General features: G+C 36.7%; 1 protein-coding gene across 9 annotated transcripts in view; it reads left to right on the forward strand.

Annotated features, from left to right (window-relative positions):
• LOC129771356 (phosphatidylinositol 3-kinase regulatory subunit alpha) overlaps positions 1 to 26,205 on the forward strand; it is a 63,056-nt gene that overhangs the window by 34,214 nt on the left and 2,637 nt on the right. For 4 of the 9 annotated variants that reach the window (XR_008742352.1, XM_055774907.1, XM_055774909.1 and 1 more), the window contains exons 2-9: positions 5,076 to 5,801; positions 9,817 to 10,251; positions 21,014 to 21,106; positions 21,193 to 21,240; positions 21,317 to 21,426; positions 21,490 to 21,624; positions 21,684 to 22,383; positions 25,971 to 26,178. Coding sequence is in view for 8 of the 9 variants with exons in the window: in XM_055774907.1 (XP_055630882.1) it covers positions 5,624 to 5,801; positions 9,817 to 10,251; positions 21,014 to 21,106; positions 21,193 to 21,240; positions 21,317 to 21,426; positions 21,490 to 21,624; positions 21,684 to 22,383; positions 25,971 to 26,178 (1,907 nt within the window). In the remaining variant the exon portion in view is untranslated. The remainder of the gene's footprint in view (positions 1 to 5,075; positions 5,802 to 9,816; positions 10,252 to 21,013; positions 21,107 to 21,192; positions 21,241 to 21,316; positions 21,427 to 21,489; positions 21,625 to 21,683; positions 22,384 to 25,970; positions 26,179 to 26,205) is intronic. The other 5 variants (XM_055774911.1, XM_055774912.1, XM_055774914.1 and 2 more) reach the window with 2 other exon arrangements.

The following is a 26,205-nucleotide window of genomic DNA, read 5'->3' on the forward strand; positions in this document are numbered from 1 at the left end:
ATTAGGGTGCCCATTTCCATTTTAGAGTGATCCAAAAATCGATTTTCCCCCTTTTTCCGAAAATCACTTTTTTCAAAAAATCATAACTACTGGACCGATTCCGATGATCAACATATCAAATTGAAGCCAATTAGCTAGTCTTCTCGGAAAATACTGTACATGCGAAAAAATTTGATTTTGTTTTTGTAATTATTGATTGTTCTTGTTTTTCATAGTTGACATGGTCTCGGGCCCAAAGGCCCTATATTTTTTCTATTTTTTCTTGAAAGCTTAGTTTTTTTTTCATTCATTCATTCATTCATTTATTTCTGTATTGCGTAACTTAAGACCTGTGTCTTTTCAATGTCACATCGGTGATTGTAAGGTAGAACAAGCGCATGTGAACAATATTTAGTAATCATAAAAACTATTAAAAATTTAACAATTAAAAACTGAAAAAACTATTAATTAAAATGCTCAATACATCCTCTCTTAAATGCTGTGAAAGAATTAATATTGGATAAAGTGCTAGGTAAGTAATTCCAATGAGCTACACCTCGAACGAAAAATGAGTTCCCGTACTTCGACGTACGATGTCTTAGGAAAATATATTTTACTGATCTATTACTATGCATTACTCGTAGCTTAATGTAAAGATAACCAGGTTGTTTTGTTTTCCAGAGGCTGTGCAAAGATAAGCAATAACGTAGTTTGCTAAAATTTACCAGGGAACATCTGCAATGCTGCAAGTGGGAAACATGGGAGAATCTGTTTAAATTGAATACATAGCGCACACACGAATTCAAAGCTACTTTTAACTTATTAAAAGAAAGATTGGACACGTCATCTAGTATGAAATCGCATGCTATAAAATACGGAATGGGGGTTCTCCGTAGCCACTTGGTTACGCGTTCGCTTACCAAGCGATCGATCGTGAGTTCAAACTCAGGGCCCTCAATTGACCATCTTTGTGTTGTTATAGAATAACTACGTCCACGCAACCATCATCAGCGATGGAAATCGATCCACGGTGAAACAAAGATCGATTTATCCATACAACTGCTCTGCTCTGCAAGGAACATCGGGCTGCTGTTCTATAAATAACCCAACAATGATCAATATCAGCTGTCTCCGCTGTCCGGTCTGCTGAACAATGGAAGATCAGAAAGAATACCCTTACGCCTAAATGGCTACTACTGTGTAATTTACCATAATGTAATGGAACAGAAAAACTTAACGCCTAAATGGCTACTACTAACTACTGTGTAATTCACAATTTATAAAAACATAAACATATGTACATGTACACGATTAAACCCGGCTCTGTTACACCTAAATGCTATTGAGCCTAATAAATAAATGGGATAAAAAAAAAATACGGAATAATTAGGCTTTTGAACAGTTTTGATTTGGTCTCTGTAGTGAGGAATGAAAAAGAAGTGTATAATGAACGTAAACACGCATAAATTTTCCACAATGCGAAGACACATTTATCCCATGCAAAATTTGATTGAATACGAATACCCAAACTGGTAGCATTTTCAACGAATTAAACTGTGATGTTGTCTAAGAATGGTTTTAAAAAATTATGAGAAATACTATTCGATATAAAAACTGAATTCGTTTTCGTGAAATTTAAAGTGAGCATATTTTCAGTGGACCAATCTAGGACCCTCTTCAAATCATCATTAATTTTCTGAAATATTTGGAAAACAGAAGCACTATTACAATCAATACATAATTGTACATCGTCAGCAAAAAGTTGAATATTGCCATGTTTTATCACTTCTGGGAAGTCATTTATATACAGAGAAAACAAAGTAGGTCCCAGAATAGATCCTTGAGAAACCCCATATGATACAGGAAGAAACTGGGATAAAATTTCATCGCTAAACACAGCCTGTGTTCGATTACTCAGATACGATTTGATAAGGTTAGAAGCATGAGTGGAGAACCCAAAATCAGATATCAGTTTCTGACATAAAATTTCATACGATATTCTGTCGAAAGCTTTCGAGAAATCCAATAAAATTAGTACAACTGGCCGACCCCTATCTAAAGGGTGTGTCACATTAAATTGCATCACGGAAAAAACGCTGTAGAAATTCGCCCAGTAGACCGATCCTTTTGAAAATTTTAGACAGTAAAATAAAAACTATTAAACAACTTTTGGCATTTTCTTTTTATTCATACTTCGAGCCCAAGCCCGTATGCTAGCACCTTCCTCTTTACCCCGTCCATAAGGTTCTGTACAACGTCAGGTTGTAGTTTTTTTTTAACAGAAATCCATTTTCTCTTGAAGTCCGCCTCCGATTTGACAACTTTTGGGTTCTTCCGGAGGGCCTGCTTCATAATCGCCCAATATTTCTCTATTGGGCGAAGCTCCGGCGCGTTGGGCGGGTTCATTTCCTTTGGCACGAAGGTGACCCCGTTGGCATCGTACCACTCCAACACGTCCTTTGAATAGTGGCACGAAGCGAGATCCGGCCAGAAGATGGTCGGGCCCTCGTGCTGCTTCAATAGTGGTAGTAAGCGCTTCTGTAGGCACTCCTTAAGGTAAACCTGCCCGTTTACCGTGCTGGTCATCAGGAAGGGGGCGCTCCGCTTTCCGCAAGAGCAGATCGCTTGCCACACCATGTACTTTTTGGCAAACTTGGATAGTTTCTGCTTCTCCGGATTCTCGAAACGAGTGCGCAGGATTAATTCACGACGACATTTTTCCAAATTTACGAAAAATTGACAGTGAAGCATGGCCAATGTGATCTATACACTCTTATCTGATTATAAGCGAAAGCTGAAGATATAATTCCTAAAAATTAAATTCCTACAACGTTTTTTCCGTGATGCAATTTGATGTGACACACCCTTTAGTACAAGCCCAATATCGTCAATAATCCTGAGCATTGCTGTTTTAGTACTATGTCTTATTCGATAACCAGATTGAAAGGTATTCAACATATTGTTTCGGTTTATGTATCCACAGATGTTCATTCTGACTATTTTCTCGAATATTTTCGATAAAGCACAAAGGATACTAATGGGCCGCAAATTTTCCATTGTGTCTAATCAAAATTTTTCTTGATTGGTATAACTTTTGATTTTTTCCAGGTATCCGGAAAGACGCTAGTTGTAAAAATTGTATTAAAAAGATGTGTTATAGACTCAATTAAAATAGGGCAGATCGCCTTCAAGAATTTTATCGGTAACATTCTTACATAACATATTCAAAATTCAGATTGGATTCTAGTTGCATATATGTAGTGTAGTTGTTTTTTTGTATCTGAAAAGTCGATTTTTGACCATTTTTTTTTTGTATAACTATAAATCTCGACGTGTCATACAATTTCAAGACATTTGGCATCAAAAATTCGTTTTATTTATTTTTTATTTTTTTATTTTTCGGTTTTTAAAAAACTCAAATTTTAACGTCTGCAACACTAGTAAATGAAGTCCGAATGAGCTAATATTTTGCATAGGGTGTTTTTTCGAGGTGGTCAACATTTTGTATGGGATAACTTTTCTAAATTTTAGAGTCGATTTTTTCCCATACATTCATTCCATGTCCTATTTCTTTGATACAAATTTCGTATATTTCATAATATCAAGCTTTTGCTATGCATCCCAAGTCTACACAGAAATTGTATTCAAAAACGCTCGTTTTATATCGTTAGATTTTTAGTGTTCCTCAGGGGAGACGTCATACTCATCGGCAAAAACAAGAATTCGATTTTGGATACATTTTTTCGAACAGCTTAGAGAGGGCCGAGCTGATGGGTCCACATATCTAAGGGATAGAAGGATCTTTCCCCGGTTTCAGAACTGGGATAACTTCAGCTAACTTTCACACTTAAGGGTAGCTCTCGGCATCTTTTAAATATTTTCGTTGCCAAAGGGAATAAGCCATGGCTCAAGTGCTGAATATATTGTCGAAACTGGGGCTTCCACCATTTTAGAAAATTTGATGAAAGTTATTAGCTTATCAATCGTGGCTCCGGAATTCAGCTGTACGATCATTCAACCACGGGACCCGCTCAACTCAACTAACTTCTCCGATCGACTGGATCTCCTGTTCTGACCACGGTGGACAAATTTTACGAAATCTTTTGATAACGATTTTCTAAAATTGGTCTACCTCTTAACACGGAAAGCATTATTGTTCCTCCTTATTGCACATCAGATATTGCTGAAGAGATTTTCAAGATGGTCACTTCGTTTTGGTCAGGCCGAAACGTTAACTGTGTTGAACCATCTGATTCCAGACGAGCACTTGTCTCTTGATATATGAGAAACTGATATATTATTGCTTCGCATTGGGGGCTCCGTTTGGTTTATTTCCCCGATGTTTTGTTATTTCTTGTGTAGCTTGTACCATTCCCGCATCTGGCTGCCTTCCAATCTTTCTGTGTATGCCAATCATACGTACATCATTCACTCATACCCTATTTTCTGTTAACAATTCAACAGTTTTTCCTGAAAGACTGGCAAAATTTTCGCAAAATTTCAGCGTGCTTAAGCACGAGTTCCAATATGGCAAATGATTGAATTTACTAGGAAAAGTTGTGGGCTATTTAATTCGAGAAAAGCGAATCACTTCGTAGTGAAAAGTGATCGAAAGTGGCGTCACATCACACGACGGTGTGGTGCATTATATCGATGTGACTTTGGATTATATTTCACATGCATTATCCAGTGACGCCGCTTATGTAAAACACACCACAGACTCACTATAGGGAGGTTTTTTCGTTGTTGCCTGCACTCTTATTAGTGGCACACATGTGCGTACCATTTGTGATTGTTTCGGCCGCCTGTATTGGTAGCGCCCATGCACTCAGATTATTGAACAACGACCACGACTGGCGTCGTCGTGTTCATGTTGAGAGAGCGCGAGACCTTGAACAAAATTCAACAAGTTTGATTTCTTATCAGGAAATTTTTGATCTAATACTAGAAAGCGATGAGCGCGCGAGTGTTATAAATTGACTCGTTCTTGCCCGGGATAAATTCTGGATTTGCTGGGATTTTGATTCTTTCTTCTTTTCTAGCTCTAGCAAAAAATTATCATTAATGTATTTTTTTTGTTATCATTTCGATTTCAGAGTCTGTTTGGAAAATGGACAGATAAGGTGAAATAAATTTGCCTTAAAAATTTCGAAACAATGATTGAGCACTGAGAGAGCACCACACCGAGGTGTATGTCGGCTGGCGTGTTGTCCCACCGATGCCAGACACATCTTACGGAAGCCTAATAAAAAGCAAATACACATAGTTTACAGCTGCGCGTATAACTAGCGTTCAAGAATTCACTACGAATTAATGGAAAACGGAAACCAAGAAGTTGGTCGTTACGGTCAATTTTCTATGAAAATATCACCGCAATTTGCCACTGAAAATAGTTTTGATGAATCAAACCAATACAAATATTTAGCCTTTTCTTTGAATTTTTCCTCCAATTGTGATTACAATAATCGATAGACTTAGGAACTCAAACAAGCGATACAAAGAAGCATTCACGGATAAATATACACCTCGAAAAGAGACATAGCCACAGTACAGAAGAAAATAAACGATCTGGAAGTATATTGCTATTTCGTGGCAGCGGGTAGTAAACAACAACAGTAGTTCTCACGAGCGTCTGCGCTGTATAATGGATGAGGACCTCGTTGTCATCTACAGAGCAACCGTCAGCTACACTTCTGCGAATGTCGAAGAACTTAGCTATTATCAGGAGGATATCCTCGAGGTGTACACTCCGAAAACTTCTACCGGTGCTATTTGGTACAAAGCTAACAACACTCGTACCAAGCAGACCGGCTACGTACAGTGTAAGTGTGTCTAGTTTTGGTTTTCATGCAGGATAATTAACCGTCCGTCGCAGCCTAATTCACTCTGAGTTTTATTTTCATTTTTGTATATACGGGGGCGGCAACTCAAAATTTCAATTTTCCACTTGACTAACATAATTGATTTGACTAGTTTGATTAATTTGGCTAATTTGACTAACTTGACTAACTTGACTAACTTGACTGACTTGACTGACTTGACTGATTCGACTGACTTGACTGACTTGACTGACTTGACTGACTTGACTGACTTGACTGACTTGACTGACTTGACTGACTTGACTGACTTGACTGACTTGACTGACTTGACTGACTTGACTGACTTGACTGACTTGACTGACTTGACTAATGCAGGATAATTAACCGTCCGTCGCAGCCTAATTCACTCTGAGTTTTATTTTCATTTTTGTATATACGGGGGCGGCAACTCTAAATTTCAATTTTCCACTTGACTAACATAATTGATTTGACTAGTTTGATTAATTTGGCTAATTTGACTAACTTGACTAACTTGACTAACTTGACTGACTTGACTGATTCGACTGACTTGACTGACTTGACTGACTTGACTGACTTGACTGACTTGACTGACTTGACTGATTTTACTTTTACATTTTACTTTTTATTTTATAGATCGATGAAGAATACCAAATCCTTTCAAATGACTACGAGTGAGACTCAATGATGTACGGGAAAGGGTTAACTGAATCCACTAATTTGACTGACGTGACTGATTTGATTGATTTTACTGACTTGACTGTTTTGTTTGACTGGCTTGGCTGACTTGACTAACTTCATTGATTTTACTGACCTGACTTACTTTACTGACTTAAATAACTCAACTGACTTTGAAACTGATTGGGTCTTGACGGCTTTTTGTGAGAAATGTAACGAAAATGTAAATATTTGCGAGATATAAAAAATTATATGCACATCTCTTTCACATTAAGGGCTCTCAATTGTTGTTCAAAAGAGTCAGTGATCATATTGGCCGAATAGCAATTTGTATATATGTGAACATTTATGTTTGTTGAAATAGGAAATATTCAATTGACCTTTAGAGAGAGGGTTTTTTTCTATTCTAGAGATTTTTTTCTATTGTAAAGACTCTGTGCAATTCCACCCCGAATCTACCCTTTTCCATTTGGTACTCATGAGCTACCCAAAATAACAATTTTCATTATCATATAGCCAAATTAAATCACGACTGATTTTTTAAAAGGGCAAGTTCAAAATCATTGATCTTTCTTTCAAAAAATCGTGACTCAAAATCCAGATGTCTGATTAAAAAACGGTATTTCACAAAGTTGACAAATTCAGAAAAAATAACATTTTAAATGTACATTTAAAAAAAATCGTGCTCAAAAATGAATATACATTATATTATTATATTATATACAACTTTAAACTCAAAAAAATCTTTTTTTATATATATTTCAAATATGACTCATTTCGAGCCAAAATGAAACACTTCAACGTTGAAGTGAATGTTAGTTGGCTATTATGGGTAAAGTTAAATAAAAATCGTGATTTTGGTAGATTTCAGTTGAAGATTCACCCGGAATTGTTTGAAATGATATTGCAGCAAAATTAAATAAGATAGAAGTTGGGTGTCAAAGAACGAATTGTAGAACGGTTCGAGAGCTTTAATTTAGTTGATAGAAACATATATATTTTTTGGATAAAATAAAGAATAACCCCTTAAAAACCACTAGTTTTCCACTTCTAAAATGTTACTTAAACTACTAATTTGAAAGTTTAACAATTATACTCTGTATAAAATTTCCTCATCCTTCATATGGTAGCAACAGTATTGTCCTACGTAGCTTATGTTTTGAATTAGAGCCGGTTTGAGGCAGAGTGCGAAGCCGGGAAAAAGTTCAATAATTCTGTCATTGTTGATATTCGAACATATGCGTAGAAGAAATTTTTTCATCAAATATGATCCTCCATCACCTCCTGCAACATTTCGATTCTTTTTTTATATGAAAAAGGTATTTTATGACTCAAAAATTAAATTCTACTTACATATTAAGAAAAAAAACAAAAATATATGTATAAAAAACAAATAAAAAATATATATTTTTTTTGACTCGATTATTACAGTGAAATGCGATCGGAGACTGTATATAATCGAGTCCGGCCTGTAATATTGAAATCTTCTAATATATCGCCCCGATTGTATACAGTCTCCGATCTCTTCCCTTTCCACCAGGGTTGGTGTTGTTTTGAGATAGAAAAGTTTTTAGTATTATATTCAATTTTTGAGTAAGATTTTTTAACAGTACATAGTTTTTCCTAAATGGTTCATTATTTTTCAAACTTTGTCAAACATCATATTTTAATCAGACATCTGGATTTTGAGTTACGAGAGATCAAATCAAGATCAATGATTTACATTCTTTTAAAAAATCAGTTTGTAGTTTAATTTGGTCATATGATAATGAAAATTGTGATTGTGGGTAGCTTCCATCATTTGTACCAAGTTTCAATAAAATCATAGAGGGTCAAGTCAAAATTTGCTGTTTTACAGCTGATTGGGGGTGAAATTTCTCCTCTATAATTGAATAAAATATATTAGATAGAGAAAATGATGTAATATTAAATGGCCTTATATTTAAAAAAAATAAGGTACACCGGGGCAAGTTCAAATTCGGGGTAAGTTAAAACGGAAATCATAACTTTTACTAGGAATGATGGATTGACGTGATAAAAATATATATAGTAAACATTCAATCTACCTTACGACAGCCATTACCAGAATATTGGAATGCTTTAACGCAATCCGCGCCTTCGTTTATTTTTATTTGTTCCGTGAAATCAAAACAAACTTTTTTGCGCACTGTCCTGTCCGGTCAATCGGTCCGAAAACACTGATTTTCTCTAAAATATCGCCAGAATCGCACGTCAGGTAATCAAATAGGGATAATCAAGTGTAATGGTTTTGAAAACTAAAAATCTTTTTTCGTATAGCTCTCACCCCATGTTTTTTTCAACCCTTGGGTAAGCAGAAACCAGTGAAAATCGACTGGAACATTGCTACAGATGCCGGACGTTATTTGTCAGTGATTGCTGTACAGCATGGCGCATAAGTCACGCAACCGATTTGCACAAATGTACCTCTGACATATTTATATTATATATATATATATATATATATATATATATATATATATATATATATATATATATATATATATATATATATATATATATATATATATATATATATCTTCTCTACATAACATGTAACAAATGGTCATTTGCATAAAAATGTTTAGATTTAGTTGGATTTATTTCTAAACATGTTTCCACAAGCCATCCCCTCCTCTCATTTTGAGTGCGTTACGTAATATTTGGATATTTGAATGATTCCATAAACCTCGTTAGTGGCCGTTTAAAGTGGCTCTACTCTGACATGAAAGCGTCCAAAAAGTATCCTTGATGCTATTTTTTCGTATATTATTTCCTTTCTCCATTGCTTGTTTCTGAGAGGCTTTAAACTTTGCAGTTCATTCGCCTCTATACCCTATTATTTCCTAGTATTTGTGTCCATTTTATGTGTATTAGGCTACTTCCCCCATCTAACGTGTTCCAAAACCTTTTTTTTCCAATTGTTTCTATGTAATTCCTTCAATTTAGTGTTTTATGAATCAGTTGTAGATAATTCGAGCAAAACCGCACATTAAACTCATGATAGTTCCGCGTTTCAACTTACCCCGCTCTACGGACAAGTTGAAACAATGCATATGAAAACTAAACATTTTCAAAATTGATATTTTTCGAAATATCCAGTGTGAATGTTTATTTTTTTTAATCATCTGGTTTACCTTGTACGTGGTGCCAACAGATTTCAATTTAGTGATTTAGTGATTTTTTAAGATAACTTTCAAGTTGAACTTCGAAAAAATCGTTTCGACTTGCCCCAGTGTACCTTACATTAATCTTCGTTGGCATTAAAAATTGAACTAATCTCAAATCTTCTCTCTCATTTCAGTACACAACTTAGCGCGCTGCGATGCCAGTAGTATGACATCTTCGCCTTCCACTCATTACATGCCGGTGGGAGGAGATGCTAACAACAGCAACAATACCACCACCGCCACCTCCATCAGCAACAGTAGCCACTCCAGTTGTACCACCACCAGCACCAGCACCAGTAGCAGCAGTAGCACAACTTGCTCAAGCAATGACCCTTCCGGTATTACCGATCGAGATAGCAACAACGCTCCAATAGTGGTGTCTAGTGGGACGGCCGCCGTTACGACGGTGGTCGCTACCATGGCCAATCTCACGCTCACCAAGTCAACCAAGGATAGCAATAGTCTGACGTTGAATCTCACGTCAGCGATCGGTCCCTCCGGACGCGATCCGTACGCCTTGGAGGACATTTACGTCCAATGCGTGAATCCAAGCACCGAAGCTGGTTTGGGTAATATAGAATTTTCCATTTCATGCTTTCTACACACGATCCCCCCACTGTCGAGAATGCTTGCTTCGGGTCGGGTTGCATCACAGACCACAATACCACGGGTATTGAAGTTGGGATAGGGAAGTAGATGCATTTCATACACAAATAGATATATCGATAGCACACATTGATTAATATAACACATTCTGGAGGAATGAATGCACCATTTTTTTATAGATACTTCTTATCTCATAGATGCATCTGCTTTCCGCTTCTATCAATACGGATATTTTGCTCACGGAGTACAATTTGCTTACCAATCATAAAGTTTGTTTTCCACACTGTGAGCAAAATATCATTGAATTGATGCAATGTGGAATTCTAATCGCTGTTCATAGATTCATAACAATCTCGTACTCTTTCAACCTAGGTCAATGAATGCATGTATATTCTGAAAGGATAAATATAAGCTCCACAATAATTGCCTAGAAGCATTAGTTGAGCAGGATGGATAAGGAATGAGTCAATTCTCCTGATAACACATAACAACATAAAAACTTCGTCAATTTTTTTAATTCGTTTCCAAAATTGCGATTTTATGTTTTTTCTTAGCTTGAAAACAATTTGTTATCTATTTGAAGAAATGGAGATTCTACGAAAGTGCGGCTTGTAAATATATGTACAGTACTGTGTCACAAAAAAAATGGAAGGTATAGCTACAACGCTCCCATTTCATATCTATACAGATAATGGAGGTTGTATAACTTATTTGTTTGTATTAGAGAGGCTTTGAACGTTGCAGTTTGTCCGTCTCTAAAGGTTGTATAAAAAGAACGCTTTGAGTTGTAGGCAATATGCAAAATGGAACAACTATAGCATAGTAGATTGATTCCTGTTACTAACAAAATGCAATCAGTATGAATGGTTGCCCATAGTTATTTCGCAATTGATCAGAAATTATACGATTGTATAAATTGTTGCTTCCTCTATACTTTTTGGAACAATCAGACGTTGATTGAATCAATTGGGATGTACAGAAAAGCTACGTCAAATGTTACTGTGCGTAACGCCAACGGAATCAAAAAGAACGGTAAATCGACTCTGTGTCCTCCGCAAATGTTTTTTAGTTTATGTTGACTACCCAGGAAGTAAATCAACTGGAACAGAACTGCATACGTTGATTTTAAACATAGCGAAGCCTTCTGACGCTCGAGAAACATTCACAAATCTATAAGCAAAGCAAAAAAAAATATGTGATTGTGACGTTGGGATACAAGCATCTGAATACATTACATGCTAACCATCCGACTAATAACAGTCAAATTAGGAGGATCTACTCTATCGATGAAACCAATAAGAGGTTTCCCACAAGAAGTTTCCTTTTGTTGTGGATTCTAGTTGTCGATGATCTTCCTTATAACTTGTCTTACTATAATACGAAATCATTGGATTCGATGATGACATACTGATTTTAGTGAGGGGTAAATGTGAGTGTAATAGTCTCAACAGAATGCAAGCAGCCCATAACTACAAATCCAAATCGTATAACTTGGAAGGGCTCCGCGTTTATCCTTCAAGAACAAATTCTGCTCGCCAGGAAAAGAGCGCATAAGATTGTATCTTTTAGGTTTCGTGGGCAATTGGGGCTGTCCAAACGAACTAAATATTAGGTGTTATGCTTAGCGAAAAGCTGAATTGGAACGACCACCCGGAGTATGCAACGTCTAAAGTCCATATTGTTCTCTTACTTGCAACTTGATGTACCCTGATTCCGTTAATCTAAGGCAATATACAACTTTTAAATAATCCAAAAATTACTGCCTGTGCGCATATGATGCTCTTAAATGTGCTACTTCCCTGATATTACTGATAAACATACGGGAGGGAGCGTTGTCGTATTTATACTACCTATGAAAACATTTTGCGCTTTTTGTTCCTAATTGACAAAAACAAACATAGATTTGACGATGTTCTATTCTGTAAACAAGTTAAATCAATTGAAATCTATAATAGAATGAATTACAGTAGTAATAGGTCGTTCATTTCTTCTTCTGCTCCTTTGTTTTATCTTCATCTCTTTTTTTCTGTCTTTCATTTTTTTCTTTGATTTTTCCATTTCAATTTTTTTCTTTACTTTTTCGAGGTTTTCCATATATTTTTCACTAGCTAACCCAGCAAACTTCGTCCCGCCCATTTACTTGATTAATTCTCGAGTAATGCAGAAATTTGTGTTTTATTTGTATGGCAGCCACCCCTAAGAGAGGGGGGAGGGGTATCTAACCACCATAGAAACATTCATTGCACCCTAAAGTTTCCATATGCCCAATTTGGTTTAATTTGCTTGATTAATTCTCGGGTAATGCAAAAATTTGTGTTTCATTTGTACGGCAGCCCCCTCTAAGAGAGGGGGAAGGAGTATCTTAACACCATAGAAACATTTATTGCATCCTAAAACCTCCACATGCCAAATTTGGTATAATTTGCTTGATTAATTCTCGAGTAATGCAGAAATTTGTGTTTCATTTGTATGGCAGCCCCCCCTTTGAGTGGGGGAAGGACTGTCTAACCATCATAGAAACATTTATTGCACCCTAAAACTTTCACATGCCAACTTTGGTTTCGTTTGATTGATTAATTTCCGAGTAATGCAAAAAATTGTGTTTCATTTGTATGGCAGCCCCCTCTAAGAGAGGGGGAAGGAGTATCTTATCACCATAGAAACATTTATTGCATCCTAAAACCTCCACATGCCAAATTTGGTTTCATTTGCTTGATTAATTCTCGAGTAATGCAGAAATTTGTGTTTCATTTGTATGGCAGCCCCCCCCTTTGAGTGGGGAAAGGACTGTCTAACCATCATAGAAACATTTATTGCACCCTAAAACTTTCACATACCAACTTTGGTTTCGTTTGATTGATTAATTTCCGAGTAATGCAAAAAATTGTGTTTCATTTGTATGGCAGCCCCCTCTAAGAGAGGGGGAAGGAGTATCTTATCACCATAGAAACATTTATTGCATCCTAAAACCTCCACATGCCAAATTTGGTTTCATTTGCTTGATTAATTCTCGAGTAATGCAGAAATTTGTGTTTCATTTGTATGGCAGCCCCCCCTTTGAGTGGGGGAAGGACTGTCTAACCATCATAGAAACATTTATTGCACCCTAAAACTTTCACATGCCAACTTTGGTTTCGTTTGCTTGGTTAATTTCCGAGTAATGCAGAAATTTGTGTTTCATTTGTATGGCAGCCCCCCCTTAGAGAGGGGGGAGGGGTCTCAAAATATCACGAAAACCTTCCCCGGCCCCAAAAACCCCTACATACCAATTTTCATGTCGATCGGTTCAGTAGTTTCCGAGTCTATAAGAATCTGACAGACAGACAGACATCACTCCATTTTTATATATATAGAAGATAGATAAGACTGCTGATGCAGCTGGCATTGTCTGAGTTTTTGTAAATACTTACTGCATATTAAATGAAGCATCGAAAGCATCATGTGATGCACGATCTTCTTTCTCCGGGTTACTTCCCATCGTTGATTTAATTCCTGTGGATGTTACATTTTCGGTTTCTGAAGGTGTTCAAATTATAGAATACAAAAACAGTCTTACATACATTTTACAATTACCCCCTGAAGATATGTCATCGAATCCGTAAAAGAGTGACTCAATTGAATCAATTCTTGGAATAGACTTCATCCAATTTTTCTGTAGCTTCTGCCCAGCTCCTGATTTATGGCAACAGGGCGACAGAGCGACGAACGATTTTTTCTAGTGTAGAGACAGGAATTTCGGATGTTTTTTCAAGCTTCGTCAAAATAAAACGAAAACTATGTTTACTATCTATTATATAATTATTTGTTCATCTATCTTTTAACAATAAAACATAAATTGAACGGAGAAAAAATATTCATAACTAGAATAGTTACAAGCTGATCAAGTGATGGGGTTCAAAAAAAAAGTTGTGTCATGGCGTACACAATTCCAGCCCTTCTGGTTATCTGAAACAGAAAAATCGAACAGATTCTGAATCAGTAATGATGCCACTGACTCATGAACCTAGGACAAGTCAAAAACATCTTTTTTGAAAAAATGGCGGCCGTTTGAAAAACAAAATGCGGCTTAAAACGTTTTTTCTTACGTTTCCCGTTTTTTTAAATAGTAAAATTTAAAAAATATCATTTTTCAGTGGTTCATGCGATAGAGAGATGCATGCAGATTGTATTCATAAAAATTCGACATGAATCGGTTTAGTAGAACTTGAGATATCGTGTACGCCAGTTTGAAAAAAAAACTAGCTTCGAGAAAAAACGCGTTCGAAGTTCATTGTCATGGCAATACCAGGTTAGATACCGCATCACTGAAATTGCTCTAACTCGGTATTTAATAGGATTTTCGATAAGTTCTTTCTAGGGTATATTCTTGAATGCCTCAACTACAGAAATATGAAGAAAAATTTTTTGATTTTTTTTCGAATTTCTAGACAAGGATAACGTTTATGTCTCAAATTCCGAACAGTCTCACATTCCGAACACTTAATTTTTATTGTAATTTACTGAACTTAAATTTTATAAATAATTGAAAAATAAAAACCCTGACATTCTTTCTGGTAAAGGCTTCATTTTAACATCATTTATAGCTATCGATAACCTATAAAACTAAGCATTTGCAAAAAAGTGTCTGTAAAAACCAGCGATAAAATGTTTGCGTTAGCAAATTCGGAATTTGAATCAAGTTTCGAAGCACAAAATCCAAATTTTTAGAAGAATGATATTTTTACAAAGAAGAATAGATAATTGGCTTTGATTTGAAGTACCGGTCATCTGAATCGGTCTAGTAGCTCAAAAGTTATGATTTTATTGAAAAAAGAATTTTTGCTGTTCGGAATTCGAGACAAATGTAATCAAACATATTTGCAGTTTTTCACCATGAATATGTATTTGTAAATCAATTTTATGGAGGACAAATGAGAGAAAACGCTATATTGTATCTAAAAACCACATCAATTTCGCAAAAAAAATACCATTTCGAGTAATGAGACACTGTTTAATGGCCAACAAAGCTTAAGTGTTCGAAATTTGAGACAAAACGGTTCTTTCTAAAGCTAATAGTATTTGTTTGCCAATTTTTCGTATGGTTATAGTTTTGCAAGTACAGGTTGGACTCGATTATCCGGAGACTCTATTATCAGGGATTCGATTATCCGGAGTATTTTATTTTTTATTTTACTTATTTTTGGATCGGAAATTTTGAATAATCAATGTGGGTATCGAATGAAAGGGCTTGACTTCTAAAACACAGTTATCATATATATTTTTTACACAATCCCATCAATATGGGTATCAAATGAATGGGCTTGACTAGTAGAACAAAGTTATTTATGTAAAATGCAAATCCAAGATGGCGGTCACTACAAAATGGCGAATTACATATTTTCTCAGAACTGCTCCAATGTGGGTATAAAATGGAAGGGATTGACTAGTAAAACACAGTTGTTTATGAAATGTTTAATATATTACCATTTAACATAATTAATTAGAAGATATTAGCTAGCTAGTGTGAAATACAGTATTTTATGTCAAGTGAACGGAATAAGGTACAGAAAAAGCATCACGGTAACAGTATATTAGGAAAAATGGGGGATTGTAGTGTTAAAGACAAAAAGCGTCTGAGACAACCGAAAAATTTGAAAGTTGAAGAATTAGAGACATTACTCGATTCGTGTCAAAGCCGCTGGATGCATCGAAAAGCAATGAAATAGAAATCAAGTCGATAATAATTTTGCTCGCTAGCTCTATTTTACCAGTATAGATACCAAGTAAAGTCGATAACAATCGTCCGAGTAAAAGCTATCGGTGCAACTTTCAGAATTATTCGAGTTGTTTGGTTCCTGATATTTTTCTTTGGGAAACGTTTCAGAAACGCTTAAGCATATGCAATTTGCAACACATGAATTTCGGGCTCAGTAAGAGATTATCTCGATTGATTCTCGATTCGATGTACATAGTAGAGCCCTATGATTCATACGAATTGAAAACGGAGATGTCAAACGACGATTTTACATGTCTGAAATGTTGCTTAAATAGCACAAAAAGAAATCTTTTTTGCACCGAGACGTTACAGAGGACGAAAAATGAATCACCACGATAGTACAAAACGCAAAAAATCGCGTGTAAAGGCCAGATAATCAGGAACATTCACGTCAGATAAATCGTGCACGTCAGAAAAAATAACCTGTGCAAAGTTTCGGACATTGAGGTACCCCTAAATCAATCGGACATGATTTAGGGGTACCTCAAAGCACTCGAAACTTCAATTTTTTTGCCCACTCAGGCCCCAAATGTCGATTTTCAGCCAAAAATTTTTTTCGATGTGTTATGCATTTTAAAGTCATTTGGCATCGAAAAAAAATGGATTTTCCAAATTCCCTTTGCTCCCCCCTTGGAAGTTTTTCGAGGATTGACCATTTTCGGTGCCACTCTACCATTCGGCCACAGGAGTACGGAAGCCAAAGTAATGCTCTAAGTAATTTGGTGGGTTCAAAAAGCTGTATTCCACTATGAGCTGCTAACATCTGGTCAAACGATCAGCAATTTTTCCATTCAGAGCGAGCTTTTGCCGAAAAAGGGCCAGATTATGTGACCATACACGAGTCGATAATATTCCACCATGACAATGCTCGGCCTCATGTTGTTGTTCGAGTTTGAAAACGATTTGAAAAATGGAAAATGGATGGGGAATTCTAGCTCATCCGCACATAGCCCCTCCCGACTACCATTTGTTTCGATTGATGCAGAACGCTTTGAATGGAATAGGCTTTACTTCAGAACAGGGGATCAAAAATTATCTTGAACTCTACTCTCAGTAGCTTCGTTCCGACTAGAACTGCTTCGTCAGTCGCCTTCAACAAAAAATGAATTGACTAGCGTTGACTAGCGAGGATGACTGATGAACTAGTCCAGTCAGTAGTTATTCTAGCTGACGCGACTAATGAATACAAATCTGCCTCTTCATTCAACTGACTTCAATCCCGATTTCTACCCCCCCTAGGAACGAAATTGTTACCCGCGTACGCAATCTTATTTTTACGTGCATATAAGGAGGAACGAAAACTTGATTTCTGCTGCAAAAAAGTAGTTACCTCATCAAAGGACGGTTTATTGTCTACCGATCATTAACTCAAACCAACGAACCACGTTGAACTCAAACATCGATGCATGCATACATAATACATGGGAGAGAGAGGAACGGATTCGTTTTGGGGGAAGTCACTTCAAAATGCAATGAAAACAATTTGATATGGAAGAATGAAATCAGACAATCGAGTCGTAGAGGGGGAAAGTGACTAAACGCCCGACTGGCTGTTTAGTCGTTTTGGCGGAGAAACTGCGTTAAGAAGCCAAAAGTCATTCCCGACTGAATACGGATATAGTCAGTATGTCAGTACTATGACTATGCCGAGCCCTGGTATTGAGTATGCGATATTGAACATATTGCGATGAATTCGAATCATTTTGATAGTACAAATGTCTGGTATATGACTTCCCCCATTCCTTACCACCCCCAAGTCCATAAACACAAAAACAAAAGGTCTGGTACCTTCTAATTTAAGTGCGATTTGTTATGAAGTGCTCTTATAATTTCCTCAAATCTCTCTGATCAATCGTCAAAAAGAATCAAACAAAATTCAATTCGTCAAAACAATGATTGAACTGTATACACAGAATTTATTTAGTTTTCAGAACTGTCTATCGATTTATTGTGCGATAATTATCTCTTGAAATTAAGACGAACTGGAAGTTTTCATTCAATGATTTTCATTCCAAAAATATATTTGCTAGTAAAAGGTACTACTGTAACATTCTAGGAATCAAATAAAAACTAACTGATTAGGTTAACAGGATTTGCTCTTGATTTGGTCAGGGATATAATCTTTAGTCTAGACAAACTTTGAAAAAAAAATAGAAAAATATTGTTTTTTCCTTCCCTGATATTTTGTCTATACACACAACAAATTAAAAATATTTACGTGTAATATTCCAAAACTTGGAACTAGCTAGCATTAGAGGGTATTACGGTCAAAATTTGGCCAAACAAAAATTTAAATTGATTGATTTTTTAATTTATTTTTTGACTCAATCAGTATAAAAAACTGAAACATATTCAGCTTGGAAGCCTGAACTGCCGGCTTCTTCGTTTAACTGTTTCCATCTGATTTTAAAATCCATTCTGTTTGCCGTAGAACGCCAGTTTGCTTAAAACTGATTTTCACTTCCAACAATTTTTTGAGCCTTCTCGATTCCTTTATCGGCTGTAGCTTAAGGGCTTCGTAAGGGTTCTTGTCCCTGCACGTTTTGGGTTGCATAAAACTACATGGGCTTTATTCCATAATGGCAGGATTCCAAAGCCAACCTTAACCGCACGAAACAATCGTGTTAATCCAGGAGAATCAAATCAGATATTTTTCAGCGAACTTCGACAGTTCCAAACGCTTGAAAATGTCTGCCACCTCTCCTTTCTTGTTGCCGTATGGAACTCCTGTCCAGGAAGCCGTTTGAAGTCAGAATCGTCGCGTTCAGCCAACTTTTTTGCGACATCTTGCGGATGGAAAGGCTGAGGTTCCGATTGAAAGCACTGGCCACTCTTTTATCGCCGCCGCAGCTTGCGGTGTTCAAGCAAATTTTGATGTGCACTTTGCAACCTTGATGGTTTTTCTGTATCTTCTTATTTTCCGTCGTTCTATTCCTGCCACTTCAGCGCCGAATCACCGGAGGCGACCAAAAATTTGACGCCTGGGAGAATGGTGTTGAACCCAGACCGGCCAAGTTGTGAAGCTGTTATAATAACCACACAACCACTGGCGCCGTCTACCAGAATATGAGTATGTAAAGGCGCCGTCTACCAGTATATGTAAAGAGATTTGCGTTGCCACAACAGTTGCGCACCCGCTTATTAAGTGAATGATCCGAGGTTACATCCCAGAATTCCCCATTGATTGATCCTCTAATAAGCACTTTTCAAGCCTATAGACAAATGAGCTTTGTAGTTCAATGCCTCTCTAAAAAAGAGAGCAATCAATCATTTGTGTAAAGAGTGCATGCAATAAAAAGTGCACGCAAAATTGGACTGTGTTTCACACTAACCGTGTGATTAAAAAACCGAAATTGTGAGCATAGCTAGGTCAAAGTGTATATTTTCATCTTTCAAATTTTAAAATTTTAAAATTTTAACGTGGAAAAGTTGTACACTTAAAGGGTGGAACTATCAAAATTTGGTCAACTAAAATTTGACGTATTTCTATAGAGTATGCATTTAAATACCCTGAACACCCTTCATTTAGTAGGGGAGTGCGTGTAGAATAATTTTGCGTCCTCTTTTGTTATTGACGCGGGTACCAAATAAAAGCTATAACGAGTGGAGGCTTCTAATATGGAGCAAAAACTTTGCTCTCTAGCGTCACACGCGAATGATGTTTGTACCTCAGTTTTCAAAGTGGCTTCCAAGAAAGAGGAGCAACGCTCGAAAATTTTGTACAGCGGTCGATTTTGTTCGCCCATAACACCAGTTCGCTTTGAACTGTCTTTTGCTTTCTGCCGTTTTTGCATTTTCTTGATGTTCGAAGCATGGCAATGGTCCGAAATCTCTATATGGGACTGAACTATTGGGTGTCGTTAAGAAGTATTTCTTCGATTCATTGGTAAGAACCTTATAATTGCAAATTCCACCGTGTCCCACATGAAAAACATCCCTCAAGGAGCGTTTAACAACCGAAAGAAAGAAAACAAGGGACTTGTCTCGAATGTGCTTCAATTAATCCCAAGATGGCAGAATTCGAGTGCCAATCGAACATACCAGTCCGGGATGTCACTAGAAAATGCAAGGTGTCATGTTGTCAGTGTCAGTTCGAACATTCGCAATGGAAGAGGAAATTGGGTTAAATCGTCACTCATAAGTAGTTCTTTATTTTCTTTCAAGTTTCAAGAGCATCCGATAAAAGATGTAATTTTGGTAAACAATCTTGTGTGTACAATTTTATCGAATACACCTTTTATACCAACTTACTGTAATTTATCAAGAATTATGCATATGCTTCTCGATGTGTAAATTATTTCCGTACAACCCTCGGAGCTTGTCTTAGAGACATGGCTTATAAAAATATTGATAATATGATATACGTTCAAAATGCATTGGAAAACTGAACGATTCGCGACGGTGATTTATCATTTCGGTTATTACTCAAAAGATACGTAACCTGTCCAAGATTTATCCCGAATACATGACCCGAGTCGGTTTCCAAGAATCACATATCGACGTCTTTATAGCACCGCTTTGGGCTTTTGTAATCCAGGATTATTTTTTGGGTAGATTTGCAATGTTTCGTTGATATTTTTTTATATTTTCATGAAAATCAGATATGAATGGTGGTTAGATTTGCAGGATATTGAAAGAAATGACTTGGCACAATATTTTATCGGTAATGTCCCAACAATCTGCAATCACTACAAGCTTGCAGAAATAACTAGTTTCTAATATGTTTCTTTCAATATCCTGATCACAATGGATAGGTATATGGTCTGTGTGTTAACCGCATTGATTTTTCTTTCCCCATCAACGATTGCCGGATAGAGACAAAACCTTTTTTTGGGGAGAAAGAGATCAAGAAGCAAGCGAACCCTATTGCACCAAGTACAAGCATCAATTTATAGCTCCAATTTTCTTCTCTAAATATTGCCTCTTATATTTGAAAAATAATACCAATTCATTATCAATTATCATTATAGTTAATAAAATGGATGAATTTAATAATAAAAACATTAACAAATGTCACACGACCGTACCTGTTTATTTTGTAACTCCTATTATCTGTTTACTTTGTAAGTATTCCACACAAAACATAAGGGGCAATATGAGCGGAGTCGATAATCACTGACTCGCTGCTTTCTCTTTTCTGCAACTACAGGTCGCGACTACATCTGGGGGCTCGGACTACAAGGACGACAATGTAGACGTAAGGATGAACTTTGTTTATTTTCCAAACTGAAGAGAATCCACACCTTATCAACCTCTTGTTTTGTATTTTACAGAATGCTGGTCGTGTTTCCACATCAAATGCTTACCGCTAGCCATTCACGAAATGTGCCAAAGAAATACCGACGTTTATCCGAAAATGCCGACCACGTTTAGCAACGATAAGGTATGTTCGTCGTGTTGCATGTAAGATGTGGTATACATTTGTTGCATATTCACTTCATTACAGTCTATCAACGATTGGACGTCAGCAAACGTATTGGAATGGATGGCTGCTAACAACTTGTACACATATGCTGACGTGTTCAAAGCAAAAGATATAAAAGGCTGTGATTTATCTAATTTGGATCGTGATAAACTAGGAGTGGGTATATCGTATTGATGGGTAATGAACGAGGGCTTACTTATTTTATTTTTCTTCAGCAAATGGGTATTAAAAATGAATTCCATCAGCAAACTATCTTAGCGTCAATAAAGGATCTATTGACGAGTGCAGAGAAACCGATTCAGAGCGGTGGTACTTTGCGAACCACCAGCGGAGGAGGAGGTATCGTGCTGGGAATAACCGGCGAAGAGGGTGATAACTTGGCTGATAAGCACTCGCATGATTTGGTGGACCATTCTTTTTCCAAGCTGGTTAAATGTGATAAGTGTCAGCAGTACTTGCGGGGGCTGATACATCAGGGATTGCTATGCAAGCAGTGTAATCTCATAGTGCATCGGCAGTGCTCGGCTACGGGACTTAAACCGTGCGCAGTGGAAACCGGCAGTCGGACAGTGGCGCTGACCAATCGTAGTCAGCAGGTCTTTGGGCTGGGTCTCTGTCAGCTGTTCAACGTGGCCGAGCTACCGGCGCCGCAGATTGTCATAATACTTTGCAACGAGCTCGAACAAAAAGCGATGTGCAACATGAACTTGGATCTGTACAAGCTGTATCGGACGACGCCACCGAACTACGACGAGGTCAACAAACTTCGTGACTCGCTCAACGAAAATCTAATCAACACCGATCTGAGCAGCTACTCGCCGGAGTGTGTAGCCACGGTGCTAAAGAAATTCCTGCGAGAGCTGCCCGATCCGATCATTCCGGTTATGTTTTACGACAAATTCGTCGAAGCCTCAAGTAAGATATGCAACAGACGAATTTCATGCCAACTCGTATGGTCGTTGGCAGCAATATTTCAGATTACAGCGGAACTTTGCTGGTATAAAGACATTGATTATATAAGTAACTTTGTATACTTGAGATATTCATAAAAAATTTGAAAACAGCATTGTTTTCTTTTTTTTTACAAAAATGTATTAATTAAACACTATAATACCTACAAAACCTTGTTCAAAGAATGCAGGAAATAGTCTAAATTTACACCAAAAAAAATTATAATTTAAATTCATTTTTCTCAAAAACGTATTTTTTTAAAGTAAAAAAATATATATGAATAGCCCTTACAATTTCCAACAAGTTATTCATACATCGGAAAATAGACACTTTTAAAGGGAATAAGTATTTCTAACAACAACTTTTACTTTTTTTTTAATTACAACTAATCCTAATTTTGTTTAGAGCCAAGTCAATTGTTGTAGTACGGAGACCATACAACACAGGCATATTCGAGGTTCGAACGAACCAATGCCCAATACAACGTAACGTAACGTAAACGAAATAACAGAACATTTCGGAGGATTCAAATCCATTCTATTGGTTTGCACCATTTCACGAAAATATTTAGCTGTTGTTTGAGAAATTCTTCAGTAGACTTCACAGAAATGAACAGCTTAAAGTCGTCTGCATGGGATAGTTCTAAAAAACACAACAAATGTAAATTAACGTCATTGAGATATGGACCGAGATGACTCCCAGATGTCACACGAAAAGGAGTAGATATTCACTGACGTCTCGCGATTGACGATTGAGAACGTAGCCAACTTAGGAAGGGACCATGGAACCCCAGTTGTTCAAGTTTATCTACTGTGATTTTGTAGTTGTTTTTTTCAAAAGCCGCTGAAAAATCAGTATCGCGATGTCGTGATTCTAGAGAATAAGCAGTACATGATGTGTAAAGGAGGTTTGTTGAGGTTGATCGTTTTGCCATGAATCTGTGTTGTTCTTCAGCGACGTAATTGTTGCAAGCATGAGACATAAAATCTAGGATGATAATTTCGGAAGCTTCGAGATGGCGCATAGGTAGGCGGTTCCTCTATAATTTTTTACATTTTGAAGACTGGGAACACAAATGACTTTTTCCGCGCACTGTCGGATTTTTTTCTGTGTAAATTTTTGCACTTGACATGTTCTAGATGTTTCTAAACAAGTAAGTTTGCGGAACATGTTAATCGCGATAATGCACACATAAAAATATTACGAGTTAAGCACTAGTAGTAATTTTTTAAATAAAAAAGAAAAAGGTGGTACTGGGGAAACTCCTTCCCTGTAGCAGTGACCTGCTTCCGATGTATGAATGACTTGTTGGTAATTGTATGCGCTATGTATATTTTATTGAAAATTTTATAAAAACATGTTTGAAAAAAATGGGTTTTAATTTTCATTTTTCTGTTTAATTTAATAGATATTTTTTAATGAAAAAATGATCAATTTTATACATACATTTTATACATGTCCACGGTGAGAGGGGAGGGGGTTCTGATAATGTCCACGTGGACACGTTGAAAGATTATTTAAAAAAAAAACAATCACAAAACAATACGTGAATTCTATTTTGCATTTCCAAGAGAAGCCATATTTATCATTAAGAGGGTTGAGCTGTGTGATAGTCGAACATCCATATTTTTCATATCGTCGAACTTCTTTCCTAAATGTGTGTTCAGATGATAACGTACATGAACTGAGAACGATTGATTTATTTTCATTTGTTCTAGAGAATCATGGATGAAAATGAGAGATGAAGACGCCACCAAAATAAAAACTGCTTCGTTATTTTTTTAAAAAACTGCTAAGTTTTGCGAAAATGGAACACGAACAAAGAAATCTTGGGTACACAGACCGTATCTCTGGAGAAGGAAGACTTCGTTGAAATGTAATATCTTCTGAAATACGCTCCTATTTGGTTATTCGGGAAGTTTTTGCCGCCACTGGTGATAATCAAATCGAGACGCTGATTAAGAATAATATACATTAAATAGCAGGTTTATTGCAAATATTTATATTCATGAGGGCCTGGTTAACCTTGGTTATGAAAAACGATGCAATGTATATGTTCTACAGTTGGTGACCGATAAACATTTAATGGATCGTGTCTCCATCAGTGAAACGCTTTATAAACTCAACGAAAATTCGCAGTTTTTAAGCAAATCGTGAAGGGCGATGAAAAGTTCAATAATTTACAACAATGTTGTCCGAAAAAAATCTTTGGGCAAGCGAAATGAACTAAAGATGGTTATTATACCTAATACCGATCTTAACTTGGAGGAAGTCGTTCTTTGTGTGTGGGTGGGATTGGGAATTCTGTATTATGAATTCAGAAAGAACCGACAGCACGTGGAGATGGTAACCCTGAATCTCGAGAAGACGTGCAACCAAACCACTAGTTCTGAAGACATTGACAAACGACAAGTAGTAGATGGCGATCCGCTCCACTTTGTAAAAACAAACTCGCGACAAACCGGACCTTCGAGATAAAATTTGGGTGTACCAGTTCCAGGCGCCTCCACGAAAAGACTAGTGTACCTCAAGATTTCATCTTAGTATTCATATTCACTTTTGCGAGCAACATCCTTCTAATAGTGACAACACACGTATGGCATCAAACATCAGCTCTAGGCGTTGTTATTGATAAATGATCTTTCGAACGAGTTTTCCTATTCAACACCAGAAGAAGAGAGTCAAAGGCTCCATAACCAGGATCGAAGACGTAAAAGCGATTAGGGAGCAGTGAATCCTGTTCAGATTAGAAACTAGCTACTGCAAAATATCACACAATTTCAACAGAAGAATTGTTACGAGATCAGTGGGAGGATTTGTGGTTATCCTTAATTATGACCCTTCATAAAATGCTACACTGCTTTATTTTCTAAAAGATGCCACCTTGCATTTTTAAATTTCGATAAGGAATTGTAATCCGAAGACTCTTGTTTCTTTCCCTTCACGATAAGGAGAACAAGAAAAGTCGGCATCTTCGATCGGACGGGGGTTCACCATCTTTGGTTAGGAATTTTGGGAATCTGACATCTTCGTTAAACGACAAAGGAAAAGAATCCAATGTATAAATAATTTTAAAGTCTCGTGATATAAACATTTTAATCAGTTTATCCGAGTACACCCTGGTTTTCTTTCCAATTAACGCGGCTGTTTGAGAATTTAAAAAACACGTTTTTGAATCAATTTAAATTTCCAAAATGTTTTTTTATTCAGTGAGATTTAAAAAAAGTTTTGTATTTTTTATGAAAGTTAGCTACATTTCATTATTTGACTAAATTTTTGTTATAATACCTACAAAAAATTTGGTTATTGAATTATGAATTTCTGTACAAAATTAAGAAAAATGCTTTGGTCCTTTTCGAAAAGCAGTCTAACTCTTTTCTGAATTTTTCTAGTATGTAAAGTTGCTCAAATCACCGATGTATTTACACCCACAAAATGGCACCGCTGTCGGAGATGGTGCTGCCAACACCCAAGACGAGTTGGCATGAAATTTATCAATACTCGCTTTGAATATTTGTGTAACTAACTATCAATGTATCTTGTCCACCCAGAAATTACCAGTGATGCGGTAGCAGTGGAACAGCTCCGGTTGCATATCCAGGATCTGCCAATTTACCACAACATGACGCTCAAGTACATCATGATCCATCTGATACGAATATGCCGAATGCAGTACCAGCGGGGACTGAAAGAGCAACCGACAATACTGATACAAGTGTGGTGCCATATTCTAATGCGTCCTCCTTGGGAGAAAATTGTGTAAGTATACATGCTCCAGCTTTATCT

Source organism: Toxorhynchites rutilus, chromosome 2 (assembly GCF_029784135.1).
Source record: "Toxorhynchites rutilus septentrionalis strain SRP chromosome 2, ASM2978413v1, whole genome shotgun sequence".
Lineage (NCBI taxonomy): Eukaryota > Metazoa > Arthropoda > Insecta > Diptera > Culicidae > Toxorhynchites > Toxorhynchites rutilus.